This window comes from Fringilla coelebs (genome assembly GCF_963513975.1).
Source record: "Fringilla coelebs genome assembly, chromosome: 12".
NCBI classification, from domain to species: Eukaryota; Metazoa; Chordata; class Aves; order Passeriformes; family Fringillidae; genus Fringilla; species Fringilla coelebs.
Window position 1 is genome coordinate 10,957,480 of NC_140038.1, and position 25,703 is coordinate 10,983,182.

General features: G+C 37.5%; 1 protein-coding gene across 2 annotated transcripts in view; it reads right to left on the reverse strand.

Annotated features, from left to right (window-relative positions):
* The window catches only part of DMXL2 (Dmx like 2), a 47,087-nt gene extending 21,622 nt beyond the window's left edge, over positions 1-25,465 (reverse strand). For both annotated transcript variants that reach the window (XM_084213567.1, XM_084213566.1), the window contains exons 1-18: positions 25,349-25,465; positions 17,296-17,421; positions 15,553-15,624; positions 14,807-14,885; positions 13,995-14,151; positions 13,553-13,619; positions 12,592-12,770; positions 12,094-12,277; positions 10,677-10,851; positions 9,745-9,978; positions 9,351-9,628; positions 8,481-9,174; positions 6,703-6,824; positions 5,567-5,656; positions 4,093-4,210; positions 3,225-3,344; positions 2,535-2,762; positions 220-1,899 (exon numbers count right to left, since the gene is read on the reverse strand). In XM_084213567.1, coding sequence (XP_084069693.1) covers positions 220-1,899; positions 2,535-2,762; positions 3,225-3,344; positions 4,093-4,210; positions 5,567-5,656; positions 6,703-6,824; positions 8,481-9,174; positions 9,351-9,628; positions 9,745-9,978; positions 10,677-10,851; positions 12,094-12,277; positions 12,592-12,770; positions 13,553-13,619; positions 13,995-14,151; positions 14,807-14,885; positions 15,553-15,624; positions 17,296-17,421; positions 25,349-25,435 — 4,690 coding nt within the window. In that variant the 5' untranslated portion in view covers positions 25,436-25,465. The remainder of the gene's footprint in view (positions 1-219; positions 1,900-2,534; positions 2,763-3,224; positions 3,345-4,092; positions 4,211-5,566; positions 5,657-6,702; positions 6,825-8,480; positions 9,175-9,350; positions 9,629-9,744; positions 9,979-10,676; positions 10,852-12,093; positions 12,278-12,591; positions 12,771-13,552; positions 13,620-13,994; positions 14,152-14,806; positions 14,886-15,552; positions 15,625-17,295; positions 17,422-25,348) is intronic.
* Positions 25,466-25,703: the final 238 nt, after the last annotated feature.

A 25,703-nucleotide genomic window follows, 5' to 3' on the forward strand; every position in this document is an offset into this window, starting at 1 on the left:
GGAATGTATGTTTCTAAGGCTGCTGAGAACTTGAACTACAAGTTATTTATTATGTATGAACTACAAGTTCTTACTTACATCTGTTTTTCTTTCTTGCTGTATCTCACCTGAATAAGTGATGCTAGCTTTCAGCTTTGTTATCCCAAAATACCCGAGGACTAAGTTTACCTTTGCTAAGAAGAATAAGAATGTCAATTCAATAATATGTCAGTTACTAACCTGAGTAATTCTTATCTCTGTTCTCATCTAGTTCAGTGCTCGTTGTGGCCACAGTGTCTGCCAAAGCTACAAGGAACATCTGCTCCAGTCGAGTGAGGCCTGGCAAACTTGAGTGCATCAGGTGGCTTGAAAGGACACTGGCATGTTCTCGGCCAAAGTAAGTTGGCCCATACTGTGACAGATTAATAACTTTGGATTTACTTTCCCTCTTTTCAGGCTCAAAATCTATAAAGTCTTCGGTTGTAACAGGCTGAATCTGGAAGAGATCTGAGTACTGATCCTCTGTTTTTCTCTTTGCATGGTCTTCAGAGCCCTGAGGTATTTTGGAAGTTTCTTCGGCAACATAGGTGGCATCCTGATCTGCAGCAAGCAGTGCATACAGCGGCAGTGGGGGAATTGAGTCTATCTCTGTGTAGTCTCGGGTACCATCTTTCCCAGCAGTGATGGTATCCTTGGCAGTGCTACCACTCACGCTGATGGTGCGAGAAAGATGGCGTTTAGGACCAGTCCCTTCTCCAGCTTCTGTGTCTTTGACTATTGCAACTTCTCCTGCAATGCATTTAACTAAATGCGACAGAATGGCTTTGGCTCGGCGAACTTTACCCAGGTCCATCAGTTCTAACAACTGGGTTGGATGATACTGGGGTAGAGTAGGTGAAAGAACATGAGCAGCTTCAAAGAGGCCCCCATCCTGAATTACAGTTGGAGTGCCAAAAACATCATCCACAACACCTGCCCCATCAATCACACTGGTCTTCTTCACTACTGCGCTTGTTTTGAATGGGTCTTGTGTTGTTGAGTCTTCAGAAGGAAAAACGTCGCTTTCTCCATTACCAAACTTGACGGCGTGTTTCCACTGGGCATAAACGTGCATTTCACAGTCCATTCCCACCACCAGTATTCCATCTCTCACCCAGGACAGAGACACAGGCAGGGAAGGAGTGCCATCCACGGATGAAACCAAATCAATGGACCTCAGCAACACCCACTTTGACTTCACACCTTGTTTTATGCTCCCTCCTAGTGGCAGGGTGATGACAGCTACTCCCTCTTTGCTGCTGGTTTGATCTGTTACAATCCCTGAAAGCCTTCCATACATGAAGATGTTGGCACCCACTCCAACTGTCAGTATATGTGAACCATCTTCTTTTGAAACCCAGTCCAAATGCACCAAATGCTTAATACTGGGCACCAGGTATTTGTCTTTATTCAAAAAAGCATCTGACTTACTGTAAACAAATAAATTACTATCCACGCTGACCCTTGAGTCAAGTACACTTCCAACCTTAACTAAATCATCCAGATGAATTGTCTGTTCCAAAACCCACTCTGATCCTCCAGTAGACTCACATTCAAGTATACAAACATGCATGGAAAATTCTTTGGAAACAAACCCATTATGCTGTATGGGTTGTTTGTATGCTACTGCAAGACGTCCTGTGTAAGAACAGCTAACAGCAACCGGCCTTCCTACTATGCTCACTGTACTGCTGTTGTCTTCCCCCTCATCGTTCATTAAAGGCCATTTTCTCCAGTGGTAGGTCTCCTTCTCCTCAGTTCTGCTGTTCAGGTCAGTCTCTACAGTGCATCTCCAGAACCGCACTCTGTTGTCTGAACAGGACGTTACAATCAAATATGGTGCGAGGCAGACAGGGTATATTGATGAGGAACTCAAGTGACCTGAAGTCAGAACAAATATATTTCATTTTAGTAGTACACAGTAGAATGCCTATATGATTAAGGCAAACATAACACTGTCTACCTACTGCTAGAGAACTTTACTGTTATTTTTTAAATTTGGATTTGGATAAGGGCAAATAATAGAGCTGGTAACAGTCTTGCAGCTTTAACATCACCTATTATCTGCATTTCTGGTCACTATTCAAAGAAGATTAACTGGAACTGAACTAATTCAGAGAAGGGCTGTTAGAACAATCATAGGAACACAAAGGCAAACAGAAGAAGGTGTTAAGTGCATCAGGTAAAAAAACCTGATGCACTTACACAGGAATATATCAAACACAGGAATGTTGGCAAATGAGCAACTGAGTATAAACTGTTCATTAATAGATTACCACTAAAAATTACATTTCCAACTGTTAGAGCAGTAAGTTTCAGGAACAGTGTTACTGTGGGGACTTGATACATTCACAGAAGAGTAACATGACATGGGCATGATGATTTGAAAGCACCTTTTAAATCCTTTGTGTTTTCTCTATCAGTAAATCAGAATATTATAGGCTGGGGAGATACAATTCTATAAACTAGGAGATAAATCAGTGAACCAACTGTATAGCAAAAATTGTAAAAGTTACCTGCTGAAGGAGTTGCTCTCACTACTTCCACACCAACAGGAAGATCCAGGGGTTGGCTATACACAAGTCTGGAGCTGAGAATGAGCTTACTGGCAGTCTGAAGGTTAGCAATTGATGAAGATCGTGGTATGGGACTTATGCCAGGTGATACATCTGGAGAAGAATCCACAGTCTTCTGTTCAGGTACACTGAGCTTATTATCTGTTGAAGATGCTTCAGTTGGTTTTGCTATATAAAAAAAATGCCGGCAGTGTTAAAAAACTGTTTGTAAGGACAAAGCATGAATATCTGATAATCAAATTTATTTGTTTTTACAAGAGCTCAAGTTGCACACAAAATAATTATATGATGTGTGCATGCTGTGCCAGTTTTATTGCATGCTATGACTATTCATTTAAGACATCCATAACAATCTGAAATACTGATAGTTTGAAATAAAGAAGCCACTGCTTAAGTATATTATTCATTCCATCAACACATTTTTATATTGTTAGTAGTATAAAATGCAATCAGTATTTGTAAGGAAGTTTACTGCTTTTATTACATTGATATATTGTTCTGAAGATTCTTGATTTTTTGGCTTCTGCTGGGCAAAGGTGATACAATTTGTTTTATATTAAACCATCAAAGTTTGTTTTATCTTAAGCAATATGATAGAAATGTCTAAGAAAATTACAATCACTCACTCACCTAAACAGGCTTGCACAGATTTGAGATGAAGATGCCACATTTGAAGAACAGAACAGCCACTACTATCTTTTTCAATTACTACCAGGTAGAACTTCTCTGAGAAAGGTGGTGGACGATACCCTGTAATTTACATATCATATATAAAATACATAAATATATATCTTGAAATAGGCTAATGAAATTTATATTTAACCTAAATAATTTTTCTGTAGCAAAAGATTCTCAAAACTACTGACAATAAAATCCCATTTTCATCTTTGAAATAAATGGTTAGATTATAAAACAAAATATTGAAACAGTATCATTAGTACCATGCTTTAATTGACATTTTGATTCCTCATGACAACAGAAGAACTACAAAATAGATACTGACTTACGGACAAGCTGAGTATTAATGGCAAATCTAATTTATTAGATATTTGCCTTTCCATTCAGTTTGAACTATTCTGCCAGATTATAGACTCTTCTACCTGTCTTCCTTTTTCTTTTGAAGTTTTAAGTGTACTACCAAACTTTCCAGTGACTTTCCACTGTGTTAACATGAAAACCAGATATATTGAGGTCATTACTTGTGACTACCTATTGATGCAGAAAATGTGCTTCTATTCTGTTCACATTTTATATACAACATAAACACTTTGACAAATGTACTTTGTCATATAAGCTGTTTCACTCTAAGCAATTAGAAAGTCTTTGTTTAACACCATTTAGCAACAATTCATATGAGCAATACAATAACAGCCATTTCAATAAATTTTACAGATTATCATTTAAAAGTATATTACCACATGCCAAAAAGATTTTAGTATTCCTGAATAACATTTTTTTGTATCAATTTAATTCATATTAGTTACAGTTTATGCTATACCTTGTGATGGCTGGAAAAATATCTCAGTTTCCTTCCCTTCTGCATCCTCCTTATGTGGTTTGTATCCCAAAATGAAGTCTTCTTGGAAGACATGAAGCAATTGTGTGTTTGAGCCACACTGAAACATTGAGCAATTGTTATGCTTCCAGAACAGTACAGCAAAATTTAGTATTAATGCAACTAATTATTTCCTCTATGCAATCTTACTACCAATGAGGAAGACTTTCTTTTATGAAGTTTAAAATTATCATCAGAAACCCCAAATATTTTCCTTTCATATTATGAACAGCATGTTCTAGAATTCATCATTTGTATATTGAAATAATTTCATTGAGGTCTGCCACCAGGACAAATTCTGTAATAACACTTCTGCTGCAGTTATTGACAGATGAATTAGGACCTAATTCATTTTTATTTCTTTGGTGTTGAATAAATAACAGAGGCAAAAAGTCTCAGACTTTTATCCCACTTCAGTGGGAGGACATGTCTGCAGCGAATTGCTTGGGAAATCTGGAAAAGGGAACAAATTGCAGATTTTCCTTCTCTCAGATATCTTAACATCTGTCTTTTCTGACAGCAACATATTTCTTTGCAGTAACTCTACATCACTACAGAGAAGTCTGCTCATGGTGAAATCCTTCCCTGCTGGTAAGGAATAAATACATCCCCAAAATACAGTAATGGCAGAATTATGCTGCAAAACACCTTTTTTTTTCAGAGAAACAAGATGGTATTCCTTTTTCTCATTCATAAAAATTATAGGAAAATGTTTTGTAAGTCTGAACTTAAATTTGAAGATTATATGTTATTGATACATAAAAGACACAGAAATTTATTGACAATAGGGAAATTCTTATTTATATATGTCAAAATTCCACAGTTTTCTAATTAAAATTGGTAAAACTCACTGTTTTTACAAGCTGCTAACAGAAAACAGCACTGGAGCATATATCATATATATCATCAAAATAACTGAGTAAGAAGAAGGTTCAATTATCCTACCTGCTCAGTGATTGAGAAGTATAGCTGTGTTAATTTATAAGTTTGTTTTGCAGTACAAACACAAAAAGCTTGAAGTCATACCTGGCTATCATTCTTACATTTTGGATAGTTAGATCTAGTTTTTAGGTTTGAGCTTTTAGAAGTCATTGTAAAAGTTATTTTTGTTTGTTTGGGTTTGAGGGGATTGTAATTGTTTCCTTTAAATTATGATACCATGGAAACCATTCTTTAGTAAAATTTTGTTTTCTTCAATAATTATGCTTAGAAAATACAGCTTTACTCAAAAAATGAACTTTGAGCTCTTAGCAGCTAACAAAAAGTTGGCTTAGTAAAATGATCAAGGTACCTCAATATTCACAAAAATTCAAGGCAGTCACTGTCACCCTTGAAAAATGTAATATTTTTTATAATTAACAAACAAAGTTATTAAACACCCTTATGTGATACCCTAAAGAGTCAACCATTTATTTACTTTGTTAGTTATTGCATCGAGCTCAATGATACATCCTGGTCGAGCAGTAGATTGTTGGCTCACAATATTAAACACCTCCCCAATAAGTTTCTGAAACAGAGAAAAATAAGTAGAATTAGTATATTTTTCCTTTGGACAGTAGAAAATTGCAGTTGCTTATGATAAACTGATGCTTCAATTTTTTCTTGTTGGCACAAACCATAACAGAGTTCTTGCAGTTGTCACTTTGACACTCATGAATAATGTATTTATCAAAGCATGTGCACTGTTGTGAGTCAGTAGCTCTTCATGGGGATGAAACACCAGTTTTTATGGAAGCTAAATATTGCTAATTTAAATATTTATCCTTGCATAACACCACATAATGTGTCTGTGGAATGAGAAACAATATACCCTTTCACTTCTTTTTCAAGCTTCAGGTTTTGTCACATCTGGAAAACACCTTCAGTACAGCTTATATATAAGCTGAAAGCTCTATTGATTTTTGCTGGAATGTTCATAGTCACTGCTCCTAGAACAAATTCTTCAGACTCATCTGAATACTGACAGGCCCTGTCTTGCAAGATGGTTTATAGAATAACAGAGGAATGGGAAAAATTAGATGTGTTTCTTTATACAATAACAGTACAAGGTCAGGCTTTACTTTTCCTAAGGTCATAGAAATGAAAGATAAAAAGAATGAAAAAATTAGTTATTGAAAAAAAGAAAGCTAATATGACCCTTAGCTGATTTCCTTATATCCCACCATCTCTGCCCTTCCTCATATATAGATGTAACTTAGGTGGATAAACCTCAGCTTTGCTCTTCTGTTCTCACCTTCCCTCTTGCTCTGAAAGGACAAACTAAGAAATCCTATTTTTCCTTTTCTCACCTGCCACAGGTTGGGGAAACTTGTATGGGAAATTTTGGTTTAGTGCAGACACTTTTAGTAGTAACAGCTGCATTTTTTCAGCTAATAATTAAAGAGAGCTGCAAAACATGCAACTATGCAAGATGTGCTTAAGATCTATACATGGAATGGCACAAAAATCACAGAGAACTAAAGGAAGACAAACCACTGGAAGGGGGGGAAAAGGTGAGTTACATTAGCTGTATTTTAACAGTTTCAAACCAAACTATTGCTGCGTAGAACTTACAGATGATTCAGGGTCAGATAATTCATCCAGAAGCTTTCGTGCATCTACAACAGCTTGATAGAGCCTCAGGTTTTTGCCATCTGATGCAACAAAGCAAGCACTAGCAGAGTTGCAATAGGTACCTAATAGAAGACACAAAAAAAATCATGAAGAAAAAAATGGCAGTCAATGGCATCAGGCAATCTATTACAATCCTCAATATGTGAACATGCTTCAAACATAATTTTCATCAAGCATTGAAACAAAAAACCTAAGCAAATGTGTGCATTAATACAACATCATTTGAACTTTGAAATAATTCCCTTTCTGTTCATGAATGTACCCAGAACCCCTGAAAAAGGTTCAACAATCTAAGCTGAACTCAGGTATGTTTACAAACACTATTCACACAAGCCCCAGTCAGTAGTACACCTAAGGGAACGTTGCCATTCTTTACTCTGGTGATATTTGATTCACTGTCACCTCCAGGGCTTTGCTTGGAAGAGCCAACTCCAGATTCCCAAGGTTGTCACTGACAATTCAGGGTAGGAGTCTAAGGGCAAACTATTCAGCCATAGCTTTCTTCCTTGTTTATTGACCCTAGGCTCTTTACATAAAATTAATCTCTATGAATATTCCCTTCTGCCCTGCAGTTGAAAGTGCAGACATAAAAGTGGAAGGAGAAATAGATCTGTCTACAGTTCTGAATAAATATGAAAAATTGTAAGAGTGTCTTTTTTTGCTTCTCAACAGTATATACAACAGGCTTGACACTCTGATGTGCATTTTCCTCCAAACTACAGGAATGCAGCTCATTATTTGTGTTTAGAAGACTTTGTGGGATACAGACAGCCCAGAATGTTACTATGTAAGCAGAGAAAATGAATTTGTTTTATTTTAAATCAAATATATTATGTATTTATAACTTTGCATTAGTATAAAATTTAATGCTACACCCACAGTACAAATGGCTTTTAGCACTGTATACAAAGATGACAACTACTACAACACATCTTTGTGGTAATCAGAAAATAAGTATCTGTGTGGCTGGATAGAGTAACAGTTGTAGAAGTAATTTTCTTAATTGCAATGGAAAGCCCTAAAATTAAAAACAAATACTGAAGAATTGGCCAAGGGCATCACACTTAAGACGTTGTACAGTCTGACCTCTGAAAAAGTGTTCTTTGCAGTTTTGTAAAGTTAATGTAGTCTATTTATTTATAAATATCCTGGGTTCCAACCAGGCTTTTGTAAGCTTCTGGTGGTCTGAAGAACTTCAGTACTGTTTCAGGAGCTCCTAAGCAGTTTTTAGCCAGCATGTTAAAGGAATTTGATAATGCCAATTTTGGCTGGAAATCTTCCCCTACAGTTCTGATGTTCAGGGGGTCCAAATCAAGCTCTGTTCAAGCCAGTGCCCCTGCAGCTGCACGTGGCCAGTACCCTCAGCCATCAGCACACATGCATTTGCAAACCACATCAATGCAGAGAGCACTCAAGGAAGCTGCCTGAAGCACTGGGAAAAGGCAGCATCTTGTTCTCTGTGGGAGCAAGAAGTGCTTACACACAGAAAGGAGTTCCTGAGTGTCAGCTGTCAGGGACTGCAGAACACTCAGACCACTGCAAGTGATTTGCAGTAGCTTAGCCACAAACAAAATAAAAATGCTTAATTTGCATAGTAAAAGGAAAATTTTGAAAAGTTAATGTAAATACACTCCAAATAAAACAGTAATTTATTTTAACAAATTAATTCTACAACACACAGTGTTAAGTCTGTATGGAAACATGGCAGGTATACTCACCAAGGCAATAGCTGGGAATGAGTGTTGGAAGCCAGGCTACGTTAGAGAAAGCAGAGGTGTGAAGAGAGTTAATTCGAGCCAGCTCAGACACTCCTCCAGTGTAGGATAAAGGTCCTATGGGGTCTACTCGCCACAGAATCAGCTCACTGTAGATTGCATTTGGGTCATGGAATGTACGGGTTGCTGCATTTTTAAGTTGCTGCTTAGAAGAACCTCTCTTATGTTTAATAGGATCCATCATCCTGTTTATCCTGTCGGAGTCCCAGGAGGTGTCAGACTCGGGAGTTAACAGAGCATTGTGATGAGAAGATGTCAGCAGCAATGGTAAAACAGAATGGCAGGCCAGATCATTGAGGTGAAAGCGGTGTCCACAGTACCTGAACTTATGGGATACAGTTAGCACAGTAGTGAAAGCTGATTTATCAGCAAAAGTAACTGCCCACTGGTTTAGAGAGCCATCTATATGTTTGGAAATCATCATTACCACAGGAGAAATTATATTCACATTTGCACTGTCCTGGGCAAAGCTTGGTCCTTTTGCTAGAGTATTATCTGGAAAGTCCATTGTTTTCTGCTGTGCAGTACTGCTGCTGTCTTTTACAAAGACAGGGCAGGCATACATCATAATATTTTTGCTAAGGGAGCTAGCATCTCCAGATGGAAATGCAACAGGAATTCTAGAAGAAAATGAAACCTAAAAAAAAAAAAAAAAAAAAAAAAAATTAGAATATACGAACTCAGCTTCAGCCTGAATAAATGCTAGCTATTTTATAGAAAGTACTTAAAATGGAATTCCTACTGATGTTCAGCTCTAAAGCAAAGGACAATGTTAACATCAAAAATAATAAAACAATTTCAAATATACCATACCTGAACTTGTCGAAAGATGCCTGGAGTGTATTCATCTAAATACTTCACATGCCATACTAGAAAGGTACCATCAACAGGATGGATAGTAAAAAGCATATCTGGATTCCTGTTCCATTCTGTTAGGAGCAAGTCGATTTTCCGGTCCAACAAGACTGTCGGCAGAGGCAGGCGTGGGCCCGCTAGCAGAGATGTTTTGGGGCTTCCCTCTCTTTCTCCATCTTCATGTTCTGAAGAGCCTGTACCAGTCCCTGTCTCTGATTCTCTGTCTATAGACAAATCTGCAACAGAAATGTGTCATTTTATGCAAAGATTTCCATACCTGTTTCCATTCAAAACATAGTATTTTTTAATCTGCTAGTAGTACTAGCTGATCAGAACTAACCAGATTACTAACCATGATCTAACTTCATATGTAAGCCTTTTTCTTTTTCTTCTGTTTCTTCTTCCTCTTCAGCTTCAATATCAAAATCTTGTTCTAGTTGTTGCTCTGAAATTTGTCTTAGATGCTGCATGAATACTTCAATAGAGGATGTAAAATGAAATTCTTTATTATTCAGCCAGTGGACAACAAAGCCTCCACTGCCTTCATCTATATTAAAAGCAGTTCCAGCCAACACCGAAGGAATATCTGTGGACATTTTGAAACAAATAAAAACCCTATGTATTAAACTATATAAGAGTATATAAAGCTATATATTAAGCTATATATTAACCACTCATCTTTTTATTCATATATGTATGTACACACACACATTTCACTTATTTTAGGTATAACATAATTTGTGCCTGCAAGATTAAAAAATGTAAAGATCAAGATTTTACATCAAATTGTAATGAAAACAGTAAAGATATTTTAAGGTCAATACATTTACATGAAAATTTATTCTTATGTAAATGGTAAATTATATTTAGTGGTTTTAACTGTTTCATATGTTTCAGTGTTGACTTTCGTGTATGGATTTTAGGTAAAGCATGTCACTGCTCTTTAAGACTCTGATACAGCTCTTTTTCAATCACTACATTCTGCAGGATGCTATTACTCTACTCGTCATATCCCATGGCCCCCAAACCCAAGAATCAAATACCAACCAGACTGGAAATTTATGCTTCTTTTTCCTTCTCATCTGCAAAGATGAATTTAATTTGCTTATAAAGATGCTGAAGGTATTCAGACTAAATTCAGCTTCATTTGTCTTAAAAAACTCTATGCCAAATAACAGACTTCCTACAAGTTCCCTCTATTTAATTAGGCAAAGCTCGGCTTCCTTTATTTTTTTCATGTTGTGCAAATACATTACTGCAGTCTAATAAATGGTTGTATTTCACCTGTATTAGGGTTGATGCTTGCTGCTATGTGGAAGTGACCAAGTGCATTTGCTTGATGGGAAATGTGACGCTGAACTTCATGAGTGCCCTGCTGATCTGGCAGTACATCCGTGTGGGTAACAAGAACTGAAGATCGCCTTTGTCCTTTTCTCATATTTTTCAAATGATGAATTGTCTGTTGTAGTCATAAAAAAATAAATTAATAAATACAAAAACCACTGTAAGATAAAATGTTACACTTAAAGCCTATAGCTTCTTTCTACCAAAGAAATGAAGAGTAAGGATTATTTTAAATATACACTTATGTACATCTGATCTACCCAAAAGTAAAGCTCTTCTAACAGTCTTCTAAAAGTTCCTTTAATATCTACTCAACAACACCAGAAAAATACACAGGATTTTGCACAACATTAATGAACAAGATTAAAGCAATCAAAAAGCAGTAACTTTTGTGATATAATTTTATAATGAATTATTTTTGTATGACTGAAAATTTCTGAGAGCATGTAAAGAGCACAACTGATTTAACAGCCTGAAGTGGAATTGGTCCCAAGCTCTCTATTTATTATGGCCATGATATTTAAGAAGTCAAACCTTAATTTGATTGTAATAGTCTACAAATGAGTGGTGAGGTGTTTTTTTGTTTTGTATTGATAGTGTAGTGCTGAGGATAACAGACCACCACTTTGTCATCTAGCAGCATTGTCTTTATTAAACACACCTGAGTATTTATCTGTTTCTTCTGCGTACAAGAAGGATCAACTACACAGCCAGTGATTAGGAGACTGACCAATCACACAACTAAATGGAAGAACAGATGTTTCTTCCTCTTATCTTGGACACCCTCACATATCCCACACAGTTAACTGAAACATTCTCACACAGGTATTTATAGCTGCAGATGATCTTTGGTATGCACTTTCTCATGGGAAAAAGGTGCTTGTTAAGTTTGACCAGGAGCAGCTGCTTCTACAGACAGGTTTTCTCTTACTGTAAACTTAATAGACTCACTAAGAATATAAGACTGTCACTGAAACAAAATTATCAAATGAAGTAACTAAAATTTAAAAGAGTTTATTTACTTTTTTGTCTTTATAATTGCAGACTTTCAGAACCAATCAAAATGAAACCATCATTACTGTTCCACACTGAACATTGTCTCTTCCCATCATTGTTAGTTAACTATAGAAAAAGCAAACTCAGTTTTAAAACCATGGTGCTTGAATGCAGAGTTGGAGTTTCTGACTTTTTCAGTGTTTAGTAATAGACTTGAAAACCTGATATGGAATAATTCAGGTTATTCTGTTATGCATATAGGTATTACATAATATACATTCTTAGAGCTCTATATCCTTAAATTTTTAAAGTTTTAAGAATCGTAAAATAAAAATGTCCGAAATTAAGTATTTACATGTACCTCTAGTGCATGTTGTATAGTGTCCTTTTGCTTTCCAGACTGAGAGATGGTGCTGCTGATGCTGGAAGTGGTGGTTTCACAGATCTGCTCCCCCAGGAGAGTATCTTCGGGTAGCAGCGTCTCTGCCCACAGCCGGCAGATGCCATCGAGGCATGATGTGAGTAACACGTTACAGACCAACCCCCTGATGGCAGAGACAGCAAAATTACTGCCTGGGTAACTCAGCTACAAAGACACAGCAGGAATTAGGGAGTGTACAAGAATTTAGCAGTTACTGTTTTATCCAAATTTCTGCTTCTCCCCTAACTGAAGGTTAACATGACTATCGTTATTAAATGTCGTAATACAGAAGTTAATGAGAAGATGTTGGTATGCTTTGTTTCTTGAAAGTATAAGAAGAGAAGTCTAATGCTCTTGATGGCAAAACATTAAGCAGAATGTTAAAAAAACATCTGATCAAAGGCTTGCTTGCTTTTTGAAAAAAGGCAGCTTTCAGACCTGGGCATGTATTTGCTGATGTTCCGCCAGGAAAATCCTGTCACTGCTCGGGGATGCGCCAAATAAACAAAGGAAAACTGCACATCCTCTGAGCCTTTTTTCTTTTCTTCATTCTCTTGGGGTAGGAGAGATGACTTCCAACCAGTCATAGGATACCAAACCTTCAAGAGGCAGTCATCCTAGGTAAAGCAATAAAAAGCCAGGGGTTTAGGTAGCTATAATTAAAAATGTAACAAAAAGAAAATCACAAGCAATAAGTAACTGCTGTTCTGGTATTTTTCATGAAAACTTGGCTCAGAACTAAAATTCATCTCATTGTTCAGCTAACAGTAGGTGCAAGCAAAATGTGCTTACCTATTGAGACTTATAAACCAAAAGGAACCATTTAAATGAGAGGGTGACATTAAAGAGAATTATTAATAGGAAATTCAGCTTTAATAGTGATTTGACAAGAAGTATTGCAAACTGAAATAGAATTGATAACTGAACCTAAAATAAAACTAAAATAAAAACCTTAAATAAAACGAAATAAAAACCTTCTCTAATTTATCCAGACATGTGCATATTATACCAGTTTAAATGTGTATGTGTTCTATCATAATGATCTCATTACTTTCAACAGAAGTAGAAAAAATTGTTTATGTATATCTGAAAATTCATCTAAGCATACTACATCTAAAAAAATCAAATATATATAAATATATATAACATATACATATATACAAGTCTGTATCACTGTCATTCATTCATGTATTCAGTAAGAGTACATAAATAAATCCAATTTCTTGCTGCTAAAATCCCCGGAATTACACAAAAATACAGCAGTACACAGATCATAATTTACCTTTTCTAGGACTACAATAGAATGTTGTTGTAGTCATCCAGGACTATTCATATTACTTACTTTTGTCAAACAAATGAAACATACTTCAGACCCTTATTTATTCTTTTTTGTCCTTACCTTCCCAGCTGTTGCGAAATATTCACCATCAGGAGACCATGACATCAAATGTACTGATGTTGCAGTCCTACAGAACAAGAGCAAGTTAAGTAAGGTCTATTTATTCTAAAATATTATTCCATAGGTATTCAGTTGATTCAGTGTTACTGTTCATTATTTAAATTTAATATTAAATTAAGTAAAAATAAGATTAAGTATTCTATAGTTGTTTTGTTAAGCATACTTTTTGAATAGCAGGAGTATAAAAGTATTTTCATACTTTATTGAAAAGACAGCTCAAAAAATTGGTTTAAGTACAGTAAGCCTAAGTTAGATTCAACAGAAGTGAGGATTTTTTATTTGAAATAACTTATATTGTTTGAATTTTATGGTATTTAAAAGCACATTTTAAAATATAGGTGAGGTAGCATTGCAATTTGTCTTAAAACAAAAATTATCTCACTTGCACTGCCAGATACATTTCCAGTCATTTAGAACCGGGAGAACTTTATCATCCCTGATCTGATTGCTGGCATCATCATCTTCATCTTCCTCTAGAATGTCATCAGATGGAGGGGCCCACAATTGCAAAAAGTCCGTAGCTGTCAATAACCTGTTACCTGAAAGGGAGTGGTACCAAAGCTATAGAACCAGGGTGATGAGGCTATCTTGAAAGATTAAGTCTCTCATCATATTTTGTTGTGAATTATCCAGAACAGATTGAATGCTAAACTTTAGTCCACTTTAAATATGATAAGGTATTCCATCATCTCACCCAGCTGGTTTTATTAAAACATTTTGAATTTACAGTATCTTTCAAGAAAGAATACCAAGGCTATTTATTCAGCTCCTCTTTTTGCATTGTTAAAAGGAGAACTTTGAATCATAGAATTTATTTACCAATAATGTTGCAGATGCTTAACAGCTATTCATATCTCAAATAAATACACAGACATCTTATAAAGATTCATGTCTAGATACATTGTTGAATTCAATTGTGCTAAAATTTTATTTAAATGATTATTAGTGACAATTTAAGTCAGTTAACCACTTAGCACTGATTCCCAAACTAAGATGTTACATAAGAGAAGCAAACACTTGGCACAGCATCTTAACAAATGTTAACTGTAGCTTCACATTTTATGCAACACTGCCTGAGAAGAGGTAATTTAAAATCTGCATATTCAAGCTCTCATTTTATTACATTAAAATATTTTGTGTTCAAGTCATTCTAACTACAAATGTTGACCAAATACTTCACAAACAATGCATTACCTTGAGGATCCCAGGCCAGGTTGTAAGTCATAGAACTGAGGAAGAATTGCCCAGTTTTTAGCCACTGACACTTCAGCTGCTGTAATGTAAAAACAGTCAAAGATTATCTCTCACACCAACAGCAAAAAATAAAGATATTGATATTTCTTTCTATATGAAATTGCTATTAAGCCTGCTGCAAAAGCATTAAGTGGTAGATTGCTAAATCTACTTTTAATATGTTTTTAAATGGTTTTGTAAAATGTAACTGCATCCCAGGGTGCCCTTCAAACCAGACCTGGGCTTGTCCCACATACAATTATTTCTGTAGATTACTTTGAACTACTGTGACCATAGATTTACAGGAACATGAGGGATGGCAGTATAATACCACAAAGATTGTGAAACCTGCTTGAGAACATCCTCAGTGCTCGAGTGCTCGGCCATAGCTGTGCTGTTAAAACAAGTATGGGTGCACTAAACAAGTCTGTGCTGTATTACTGTACTGTGTCTCTGACAAACTCTTCAAATAAGAAATACCAGCTTGTCATTCTAGTATGAGACTCAAGAACAAAATGTTGGGAACTTAGAAGTGCAGTCCATGGTTAATTCAGTGGAAGAGTCTCCCCATCCAGTTGTATTATGAATGGTGGAAATTTTTTATCCATTATTCTGTTGTGTGCTGACATAATAAAAATAACTGGCAGACAGACTTTTGCCTCTTCTAAGAGCCTAAACAGAACTAAAATTATGAAATACACACTTACACAATTTCTTTTATGAGAATTTATACCAAGTGGTTCAAAAATGCAAACAGCATTTCCATATGATGCTGCAATCTGGGGAAAGGAAAGAAAAAAAGAAGTTGAAGATTCAAAATGTAAGGTTAGGAGGCAAGTGGAATAAGTGCTCCTTAGTATTCCAAAATAGCTAAAGAATTTCCAGTACCCCTTCTATGTGCTTGGGTTCTTGAAAAGTGAGATTAATATAAATGTAACTAACTGTGTTATGGGTATATTTTCTTAAGGCAATTGAACAAAACACACTCTTGAAGAAGCCCACCTTTCACATTTTAACTCTAAACAGGGCAGACATCTCGGTCAGTGGCACAAGCACAGTCACAGTCTTCCAGAGCAACTACTCTTAATGCATCAGAGAAAGCTGATGCCTTTGCTGCTTCTGCTCGTGTTCTGTGTACTTCACAGCTAACTAATGCATTAATTACTAGTGTCTGTGTCCCTAGATTCCATGTTGTATCACTAAATCACTAAATAATAGTTACAAGAAGCAGAAAGAAATGCAATTTTATTTTTAACATTCAAATACATTTTTAGAGAAGATAAATGCTAAATAGAAAAATTGAAGTACATATGCCATTGAACCCCAGTTTCTTTCACCCACAGAAAGTAGTATTTCTTAGGTATCAGGCCTGTTCCTGATACTCATATCCTTTAAGTACTTTTCACCAACTTTAAAATTCCTCTTTCTTCTTTAAAAGATTTTTAAAAGAAAAGCTGTTTAAGTCCTTCCCATCCAGGATCTGATTTCCTCAAAACGGAAATGATGCAAAAGTTCCATGACATTTATTATGAAATCTTATTTCTTCCTTAGGGGGAGAGAAGGTTGCAACAACAGAGTCAGTCCCAAAGTAAAGACCAGACTGTGAGTTCAGAGTCCAGAATGCAGAACCACCCAGGGGTTTGAGGTGGTCTTGTAGGGACCATCTCTGAAGCTGGAATCTCTCCCACTCTTACTGGGACTGTGCTGCTGAAGTTCAAGGGCTCTGCCAACTAAGTCAGTCCAAATCCTAACTAGGGCTTCCTCAATACTGGTACCAATTTTTAATTCTAGTCAGCAGTGACAACTGACAAACAAAATTTGCTCAGTGCTCTACCAGAACTCATAGAAAATTTTTTTCCCTCCTCTTTCTAACCTGTCTCTCTAGCATTGTTTACAAATTTAAAATGAAACCACTAAGCAAATTAAGGGGCCATGCAGTTATGACAGCTCATAGTGTAGCACTTCTAAACACATTAAACATGCTGAAGCCTTTCTAAAATATATTTCAAATTCATGACTTTGCAGGACACACAGACACATACACATATGTGTATATATATGTATAGATAAATGATTTATCCGTTTCTTCTTTTGTTAGATGGAAGCACAGAAAATGGAGCCAGTAACCATCATTTCAGTACCATCCCAGTTCTGATACTGTCCTGTAACTAATGCATCTGTTCACATTTTGTAACACCTCTTATTGCAGGTCCTGGAACGGGAATAAAACCTTTGTTCCAACATGTCTCCTCCTTCCTCTACCCTCCTCCCTCCCCCAAATTACTAATAAATTGAAAGAATAGGACTAACACAAGAGATGTTACTCAGAAAGTCCCATGATCTTTGTAGGGAAAGTAACTCTTTCATTACCTTCATGTATTATGTTGCTGTTCAATTATTTAGAGTTCTCAAATTTTAAAAGTTCTCTACAGATTTATTGAAATCCTTACCCTGCCTTGTCGCTGGGAGCACTCCACACAACTGACCTGGATGTTTCCATGTTTAGCACCGGGAATAATCTGCACACATTCAAAGTCATTTGCCAGAATAACAATGTCACAACCAGAGCCATATGCCTGAAATAATTTTCAAAAGAAATAAAATTAAATGGTTATTTTAAAAGCTAACTGAACAGTTGCTACAGGACTGATGTTTTTGGAAGCTGTGAATATTGCAGTAAAACAGGAAGTTACAATGTAGCAGGTTTGTTCCTCGCTAATTCAATGAGCAACATGTAAAAACAAAGTAGCAGGGGAGCCTATAACTCTATAGGGATTTAAATGAAAGCAAACAGAGTAAAAAAAAAAACAAAACCCAAACTCCCAAATTTAAATCAAGAACTTGAGCTCTCTGTTTACTTTTTCTTTTGTTTGTTTTAGGTTTTAGTTGTTTTTTTTCTCCCAATTCTTGTTGCCTCTTAGAGCAAGGCAGCCAAGTCAGGAGCATTTCTTAATGAATTTGCATGTACCTTTCTTCAGTAGGTGTGTCTTGTACCCCTGTCTGCCTTCTTTATTATTATTAACAATCAAGATTGTTAAGGGATTCTTTTCTATAAGAATGTAATTTCTGGGCTTTTCTGAGTTTTAAAAAGTGCACATTACTATAAGACTGTAAGACAACAAAGATTTCTTTTGGATAGACTGTTGTGCAATACACTCTATATTCTAAAGAATTTGTTTACGTAGTAGCTATAGAACATTAATAGCCTGCAGCACTTTTTATTGGCAGGATAAATATACACCTGTCTGCCAACCTTCCACCTGTTCTAAAAAGTTTAATCACTCCAGATTATCTGTCCAACTGAGCTCCCACCTTCAGGCACAGAAATCTCTCCCTAGGATCAATCTCCACTAAGCCTTTTACAGTAACCAGTTAAAGCTGGAAATCTCTTTCCTTAAAGCAAGTTTTCCACTGATTCCAATACAGTAGGCAGAAATTTTATAACAGCTGAGTTAAGCAGAGAGTTAAGTCCTCCACAGTGAATTTCAGATGGTAAAAAATTACTTATCACTTTAACTTGTCCACTGGATTTTTCACAATAATTTCCAAAATACTGAGCCAGCCCTTGCCCTCTACTTTGAGATCAATCGGTGTAAAGGCTACTTTATTGTAAAAGTAGGAAAGTTATATTTGTATTGATTTACCACCAGTGCCCCTCAGCGGCTGCACTAAGATATGGGTGCAAGACAACCACTGGAATTAGAATGGACAGTTTAGGTCTCATGACTATCTATGTCTACTTCTAATTCTCCTGGGAAGGAGCAACAAGTGAGAAAGGCTGAAAAAAGAGTTTAATTTAGTGAAAGTATATCACTGCATGGAACAGAAAGGAACAGCAATGCAAGCAGCAAAGCAGAAACTCAGTCCCCAGAAATTAATACACCATACAACTGCACACACAAAAATGAAAACTGCAGATAAGACATATTGTCTGAAAGATTTCCAAGGTCATCTCACAAAAACAGAGTGACACAGTGTTGTGTGAGACATAATAACCCACACTGCTGTTTTGGGAAGCTCTGAGGAATTGATACCGGAGTGATTCACAATGTAAGCAGGATTGCTAAAAGGTTGTTGGAGTGAGATTATCTGTGAAATAGAATATCCCAGCTCCTTGATGACTAGGCTATGTGATTATTATACTCAGTCTGGAAGGGAGTAAGTTATTATTAAAATTGAATAGGATTATTTCCAGATTATTTCCAGAATGTAAGAGAAAGAAAGATGAGATTCTGAAATAAGTTCTGGCATTGAACAGAAAGTCCTTTTGTTTCGTTTCTTTTCTATTTTTATAGTGGGATTCTTTATAAAACAAGCTTCACCAGCAGTGTTGAATACTGGATGAAACAGTATAGGCTCCTTAGTACAAAGGAAGAAGATTAAGACCAGGATGTGAATGCCCAGAAGTAGACAGGAAAATAACAGCACATCCTCTTGTTCCAATAATTTATTCAGAATTTGAATATTCACAAGAAATTGATTCTCCTACTTAAACTTCAAAGAGTGAGCACTAAAACAGAAAAGAATTGAGTCATCTTCTTTTCAACAGTCTTCTTCATAACTACCAATACAAACCTACTAAAATATGTGACTTAAATTATCTAAATAAAAAGAGATGCTGATCCACTTAAAGCAAGGACTTAAACCTTTCAAATCCCCTATTCACTGTTGGTATTCATAACTTGAGCTGCAAATTTCAAGCTACATTATACATAACTTATCATTTTATTAGCAAGAGACATGTATGTGTATCTCAAATTATAGAAGGAAAAGACTTATCAACTTCCATTTCCTTATGCTTAGTGTTCTTAAACATGCCCATTTGTATGTGTTTGTACAGCTCATAATGAATGAAACAAAAAATATATTATACTTGGCTATGTCTGTTTATTCTGTGAAGCAAAAGAATTTAGTGTCTTTCTCTTCAAACATTTTAGTTTTTCATCTTTCCTGTTCCCTACCTGCACTTATTCCACCAAGGAAGCATTAATTTTTCAGCTAATTATTAGCTATTTAGCATATTTTTATACAGGTAAGTAAAAAGATGGTTCTTATTCATCAAGATAGAGAGGTCTCTTTCCTTTGTGAAATCTTATTACTATCACTTGTAGCCATCCTACTCTTTTGCCTGTGTTTACTGCTGCACCAACAAGTGACTCAGCAACCTGAGTGCCCTGTGCCAACAGTGGGGACCCCTTGGTTAGGGGGGTTGGCAAAACCCATTCCCAGCAGCAGGACACCAGCCTTCAGCTCTAGGCTGTTAGAGCAAGTGCTGCTATTTCTTGGTTCTGGGGTCATTTTCTGAGTGTAGATATTTGTTCTCAGAACGTGACTTATTTCTTGAAACTTAAAATAACTTTATGAAGTAAAGTCATTAGAACACGTTTGAAAAAGGTCCACATACTTTTTATGTGCTGAAAGACATTTTCATATTTCATGTTATATGCCTAAATACAAGTTCTTAATTTGATTGCTTTTATGCAGCTTTTCTGATGTCTTCCTTATATTAACATGTTTATACTTGAAGAGAACACTTTTCTGTTAAATCCTCTTTTCTTTTGTCCTTAAGCTGGTAATGCAGCAGAAACACCCCACAGTGACAAAGAACAGGGAAGTGTCATAATATTAAACATCAGTAGTTCCTTCTTAAGGATTCAGCTGACAACATCTTCATGAGGTCATTTGTGCCACCACAGGTCTCTCCTGCCAGAGAAACAGAGGCCACAATACTGGTGGTAGCAGACTGACAATCTGCCTAGCCTGATAAAAGGAATGGAAAATTGGTAAGCCATCAGACTGGAAAGATGAAAAATACAGCACTGAGATATAGTAATGGATGAGAGCAGCACAGAGCTCTTAAATAAACAGAATTATGAGCAGTGTCTGAACAAAACAAGTGCAGTAAGAACCACCCACATGGAGTATCTGCCAACCTCCATTTCTAATGTCACTGATAACTTCAAGGAGAAAATTAAATGGAGTTGCAAAACCGCCAGAATGCAAGGATGACTTGCAGGATCCGTAAGCATTTAATAAGCTGTAGTTTGCCAATGTTTGCTCTATCTGTCAAGATCTGGGACCACTGAAATGAACAATTACAAAACTTTAATTGAATGCAGGAGCACCACACAGAAGTAGGACATTGTGTCCTAGTCTAAGAGTTTATGCTATATCCTCAGTCTTCAGATAATATGAAAGCAGCACATGCTTCTGTCTTTTTCAGCTACTCATGTTTTCCAGTTTGCTTCCGGAACTAAGAGACAGGGAAACAATTATTCCTTCATAATCTCATCTTGGCTTTTCCTTATACAAATACTTCTCTCTGTATAAAAAAAGCCAACAAAATTCTCTTTCTATAACCTGCAACTCTTTACAAATTTGGCATAAGCGTAATAAAACACAAGTCCTCAAGCTCCTGCGTGTACTATCAGGGATGCAGAGGCATTTCAAGATGGTAAATGATGTGGAAGAAAGAGAATCAAGGCTATTAAAAGCCAGAAATTCATAAACATCTAAAATTACATAAATGAAAACATCTATTGATACCTGAAAGTCTGTACTGGGCTTAAAGGACTCCTCTAGTAAAACAACACTCATCTTTAAGTTTCTGGCAGAAATTCCTCCACCTTCCACTTAGCAATGAAGACACCTGAATCCTGAACCATTTCCAAGCTCTCATCAATGGACATCACTTGCACTTCCTCCCCCTCTTCCTTTCAAGTACTTCTAGAATTACATACACTTAATGCAAACTAGCAAAATAACTGAGAAACAACTCCTAACTTACTACTAACCCATGGCCTGTAAAACAGGCCTTCCTAAATGGACATTTCAGACAAATTTATGATTAAATACTTTACAACATGCTTAAACATACAGAGGTATGAAAATTTAGTAAGGATTCAGATATTAAGCATCTCTAATCCAGTTTACATAAAAACAGTGCAGAACATATAGATATAAAAATAGTAATAAATAACGGAGAGGGATTTGCAAATAAGTATTTTAAGAAGGATGAAGTAGTGAAAACGTAGGAGAACCCAACACAGCAGAGCAAACCTATCCTCAATTGCTTTATCTTGTGGACATCTGTACGAATGAAGGTTTTGTTGGTTTCAATGGTGTGAGGGGTGTGAGAAACTCATCTGCAACAGCTTCTGGTATTCACCCCACGCAGCTCCAGGTCAAGTGTCAGTACTGGCATGAAATACATTAAGAAGCTTGTCCTTTTCAAATATGAAAAATAAGAAATGATTTTTTTCTCACTTTTATCAGTAAAGTTCTTAGATATCCCTAAAATATGACCTTCTGATTTTTCGTTAAGAATGTTTATAATTTTGAATTTTGTGCAATTAGTGCAGAAGTAAATATTATTTCCTGTTTGTCCGACACTTGAATTTATTATACTTACTGAATCCAGCCTCTAGGTAAATGACATAGCTATTTTTATCTATTCCTTTTTAAACCCAGTCTAACCTTAGAAACAGTAACATTCTGTTGTAGCTGCTTAACAAACTCTTTCAGAACAAAAGCTAAACAAAATCTGCTGTGGTTTGAAAAATGCATTATACTACCTTTAAAAGCTTATTAGCTACCAGTTAGACTGTGAGGTACAAACACCTCTTCTGTCAAGGCAGGGTGTGTGCTGTAAGGCCCTCTGCTTAAAGCTCAACCCTCAACCTTCTGTAAACTCACTTGTGGAACACAGCAATATTTGCTAAAATGAAAACATGAACTAACAGCAAGCTGAAAAGTGCACAGAATTATTCCCAGAACTTCTGCCATTCAGTACTTTGACCCTTTCCTCCTTAAGCAGGGTTTTTTCCAGAGCTCAGACGAAGGAGGCTGAGGAGGCTGTCTGGTACAAGATAGCATTATGGAGCTATTTTGCTTCTAATCACCTTTCCAACAGTTTTTCCTGTCTATCACTCGCTCTAGCAGACCATCCAGCAGGCATAACACATCTCTGGGCCTCAGCCCTTCCTTGGGAAAGGCTGGATACACATCAGGATTGCTTCAGGCAGATGTGGGAGCTGAGGGAGGAAAGGACCCTGCACATTCCAGAGTAAGCACTGACAAAACCTTTGCAGCCAACCTACAGACACCTGTCTCTGTTTCTTTGGATCTCTATAGTTTTATGGAGCTGCTAATACTTATATTAGCAGGCAGAGAAAAAAATAGTGGAAAAAATATTTCCCTGTCTTATTCTCAGAATAACTAGATGACTTCAACCAAAGCTTTTAAAAAGTTGAGGCAGACTGTGTTACCATCTTACCTCTAGCTACACCGACTTGGAAATTAAAAGCTTATCTTTATCCCCAGCAAGGAGTCATGAAAACAAGCCAAGGACAAACCACAGAAGAAGGAAAGAATGAAGAACCTGAGAATTGCAATGTCCCTAATCAGGTTAGAAGAAAATGTGTTTCTTCTCTCAGAATCCTAAGATTGCTGGACTTAGGCATCTAAAGTACACTCATCTTCAGAGGAAGTTTCTTCTCCTACTCCTCCTCAAGAAAAAAGGGAAATAGTTCCAAACCTATTAACTAGTGGGTACATATATTTACATACCCAAGCCATTATTCTGCTGTTAAGCAGAGTATTTTTAACAGCAGTGATTCATTTCTGCACACAAAAAAGCTGTGTTTTCAAGTGCCTGTGATGAATCAGTTGTAGCAATTTTGAACCATTCTCACGCATTCTCGACGCCCCAACAGCAACCAAAACGTGAGTGGGCACATGTTCACACAAACAGCAGCTCCTGTGCCACAGCCCTGTGGATTCCCACAGACACCTATGGACTCCCACAGCACGCTGTGCACATCTCCCTTGCCCTCTCCCTGCCCTACTGGTGCTGTGAGCCAGTGCCTGACAGGTGCTGGGGCTTCAGAGCAGGTCTGCAGTCAGGCTGTGTCATCTGAACTGCAAAACCTGCCTCAGGATCTGAGCTGGCTCCAAACAGCTCAGTGGTTTGGGGGCACAAAGCTCTGTCCATACAGGTGATGCTGACTGACAGAATTTGGGGTCACGCACTAATGAAACGCCTGCAGTCAATGGTAGATTATGATTCTACCAAGTCACACAGGTAAACAATTTCCTAAGAATCTGGATATAAGACCTCAAACTGTTTGCAGGCAGTTTTTAACCGTACAGTTTACTCTAGGATCAAGGCCCAAACGAGCAGGAAATAATAGCATGAATACAGAGAATGAAGAAAAAGCAAAGAAGAAAGTTACAGCTATGGAAGTCCAAAAGATACATTTATTAAAACATACTTATCTCTTTAGTTCCTTGTTTGCTGTATTACAAAGAAAAAATTGATACAGCAGCCAGAGAAACAGCATGGTCTGTTCTATGTAGTTCCATAATTCAAATCCTACCAAGCAATCCTGCATCATTTTGGAAGATGCTACCTTTGCTCTTGGAAAATTCTTGTATAAACCACAATATACATTATGATTAATTACTGATGTTATCAAAGCTATGACAAGAATTGGCATAAAGTTATGTTGCATAATACCATTTGATTGACTTTTCAAATTGTCATAGTAAAAAGAAACACATTAAAATGTGAATATGAGTAAATGACTTCTTATATAAATATCAAAAGTAACAGAGGTCCCTTTAATAGCAGTATGGCTGCATAGCAGCAGAACCAGGAAAATAAAGACAAACATGGCACCTTTTATTTCTTAAGACTCTCCAGCTTTCATTACTGAAATAAGAGATCTGTGATAATTCACTGCAAGCTTTAAATGTTTCACAAGTTTGCTGACATTTATCTTACACCAGAAAGGATGTTCTGCATCATTTTGCTTGGAACTGGTTTGTGCCTGGGATAATCTTGTTAATATAAAATGCAGTAAGACAAGTGATACCTAAAGAATAAGATACTGATTAGATGGCAGCAGGAAAACACGGCAGAAGCTGATCACTCACTAAAATCAAACCATACCAAGCACACATAACCTAACGGAGTGAAATTGACATTAGAAATTGACAATAAACAAAAATAGCCCGTGAATGAGAAATAGATTGTTTTATAAACTACGGGGCTCTTGAAATTCACTTGGTGTAGCTCTTTATCATCTTTTTCTGTTTCTTTCCTCTGTTTGAGAGGACCATTTGACAAATTTGTGTTTTATCAGCCTCGGTAATGGAAGGCAGACGCTCTTCAGTAGCGGGCAGGCTTCGTCAGAGCCCCAGTGCAACTGGCTGTGTGCGCGTTGCAGATGAGATATAAACACACACACACAAATATATTTCAAAAAAATTTAAAAATTAAGACAGACAGAAGCGAAATCCGAGGACACACACCCGGGGACTTCCCCGGTTGACACAGAGGACGGAGCGCTGCCAGGGCTGCCGGCGATCCCCGGCCGCCCCCAGACCCGCCGGTCCCGCTCCGCCCGCAGCGCCCCCCGCCCGCCAACCTCCCCCTCCCTCCGCCGTCCCCGGGCCTACGGCCGCCGTGCCCAGGCCGGCCCCGGCCGCGGCGCCCGTTACCGTGAAGGGGGTGTCCTGCACGCTGCCCACGGAGTACCCGTTGTCGCCGGGGTTCACGGCGCCGGTCAGCACCTGGTGCAGATGCATCGCGGCCCCGGCCCCGGCCCCGCCGCCGGGACCCGGATGGCTCCGCGGGCGCGCGCGCGAGGGCCGGGAGGGGGGCGGAGGGGGGCGCGCGCGGCGGCGCACGCGCCGGGCAGCGCCCGGATCAGGTGAGGCGCGCGCGCGCGGGCACCGCCCTCTGCGCGCGCGGGGGGCGGGCTCGGCTGTGCGCGCGGCCGCGGGCGGGGCTGGAGGGGGGCTGTGAAGGGCGCGCGCGGGGCCGGTGTGGGGGGACGGGAGTCGGTGCCGTGAG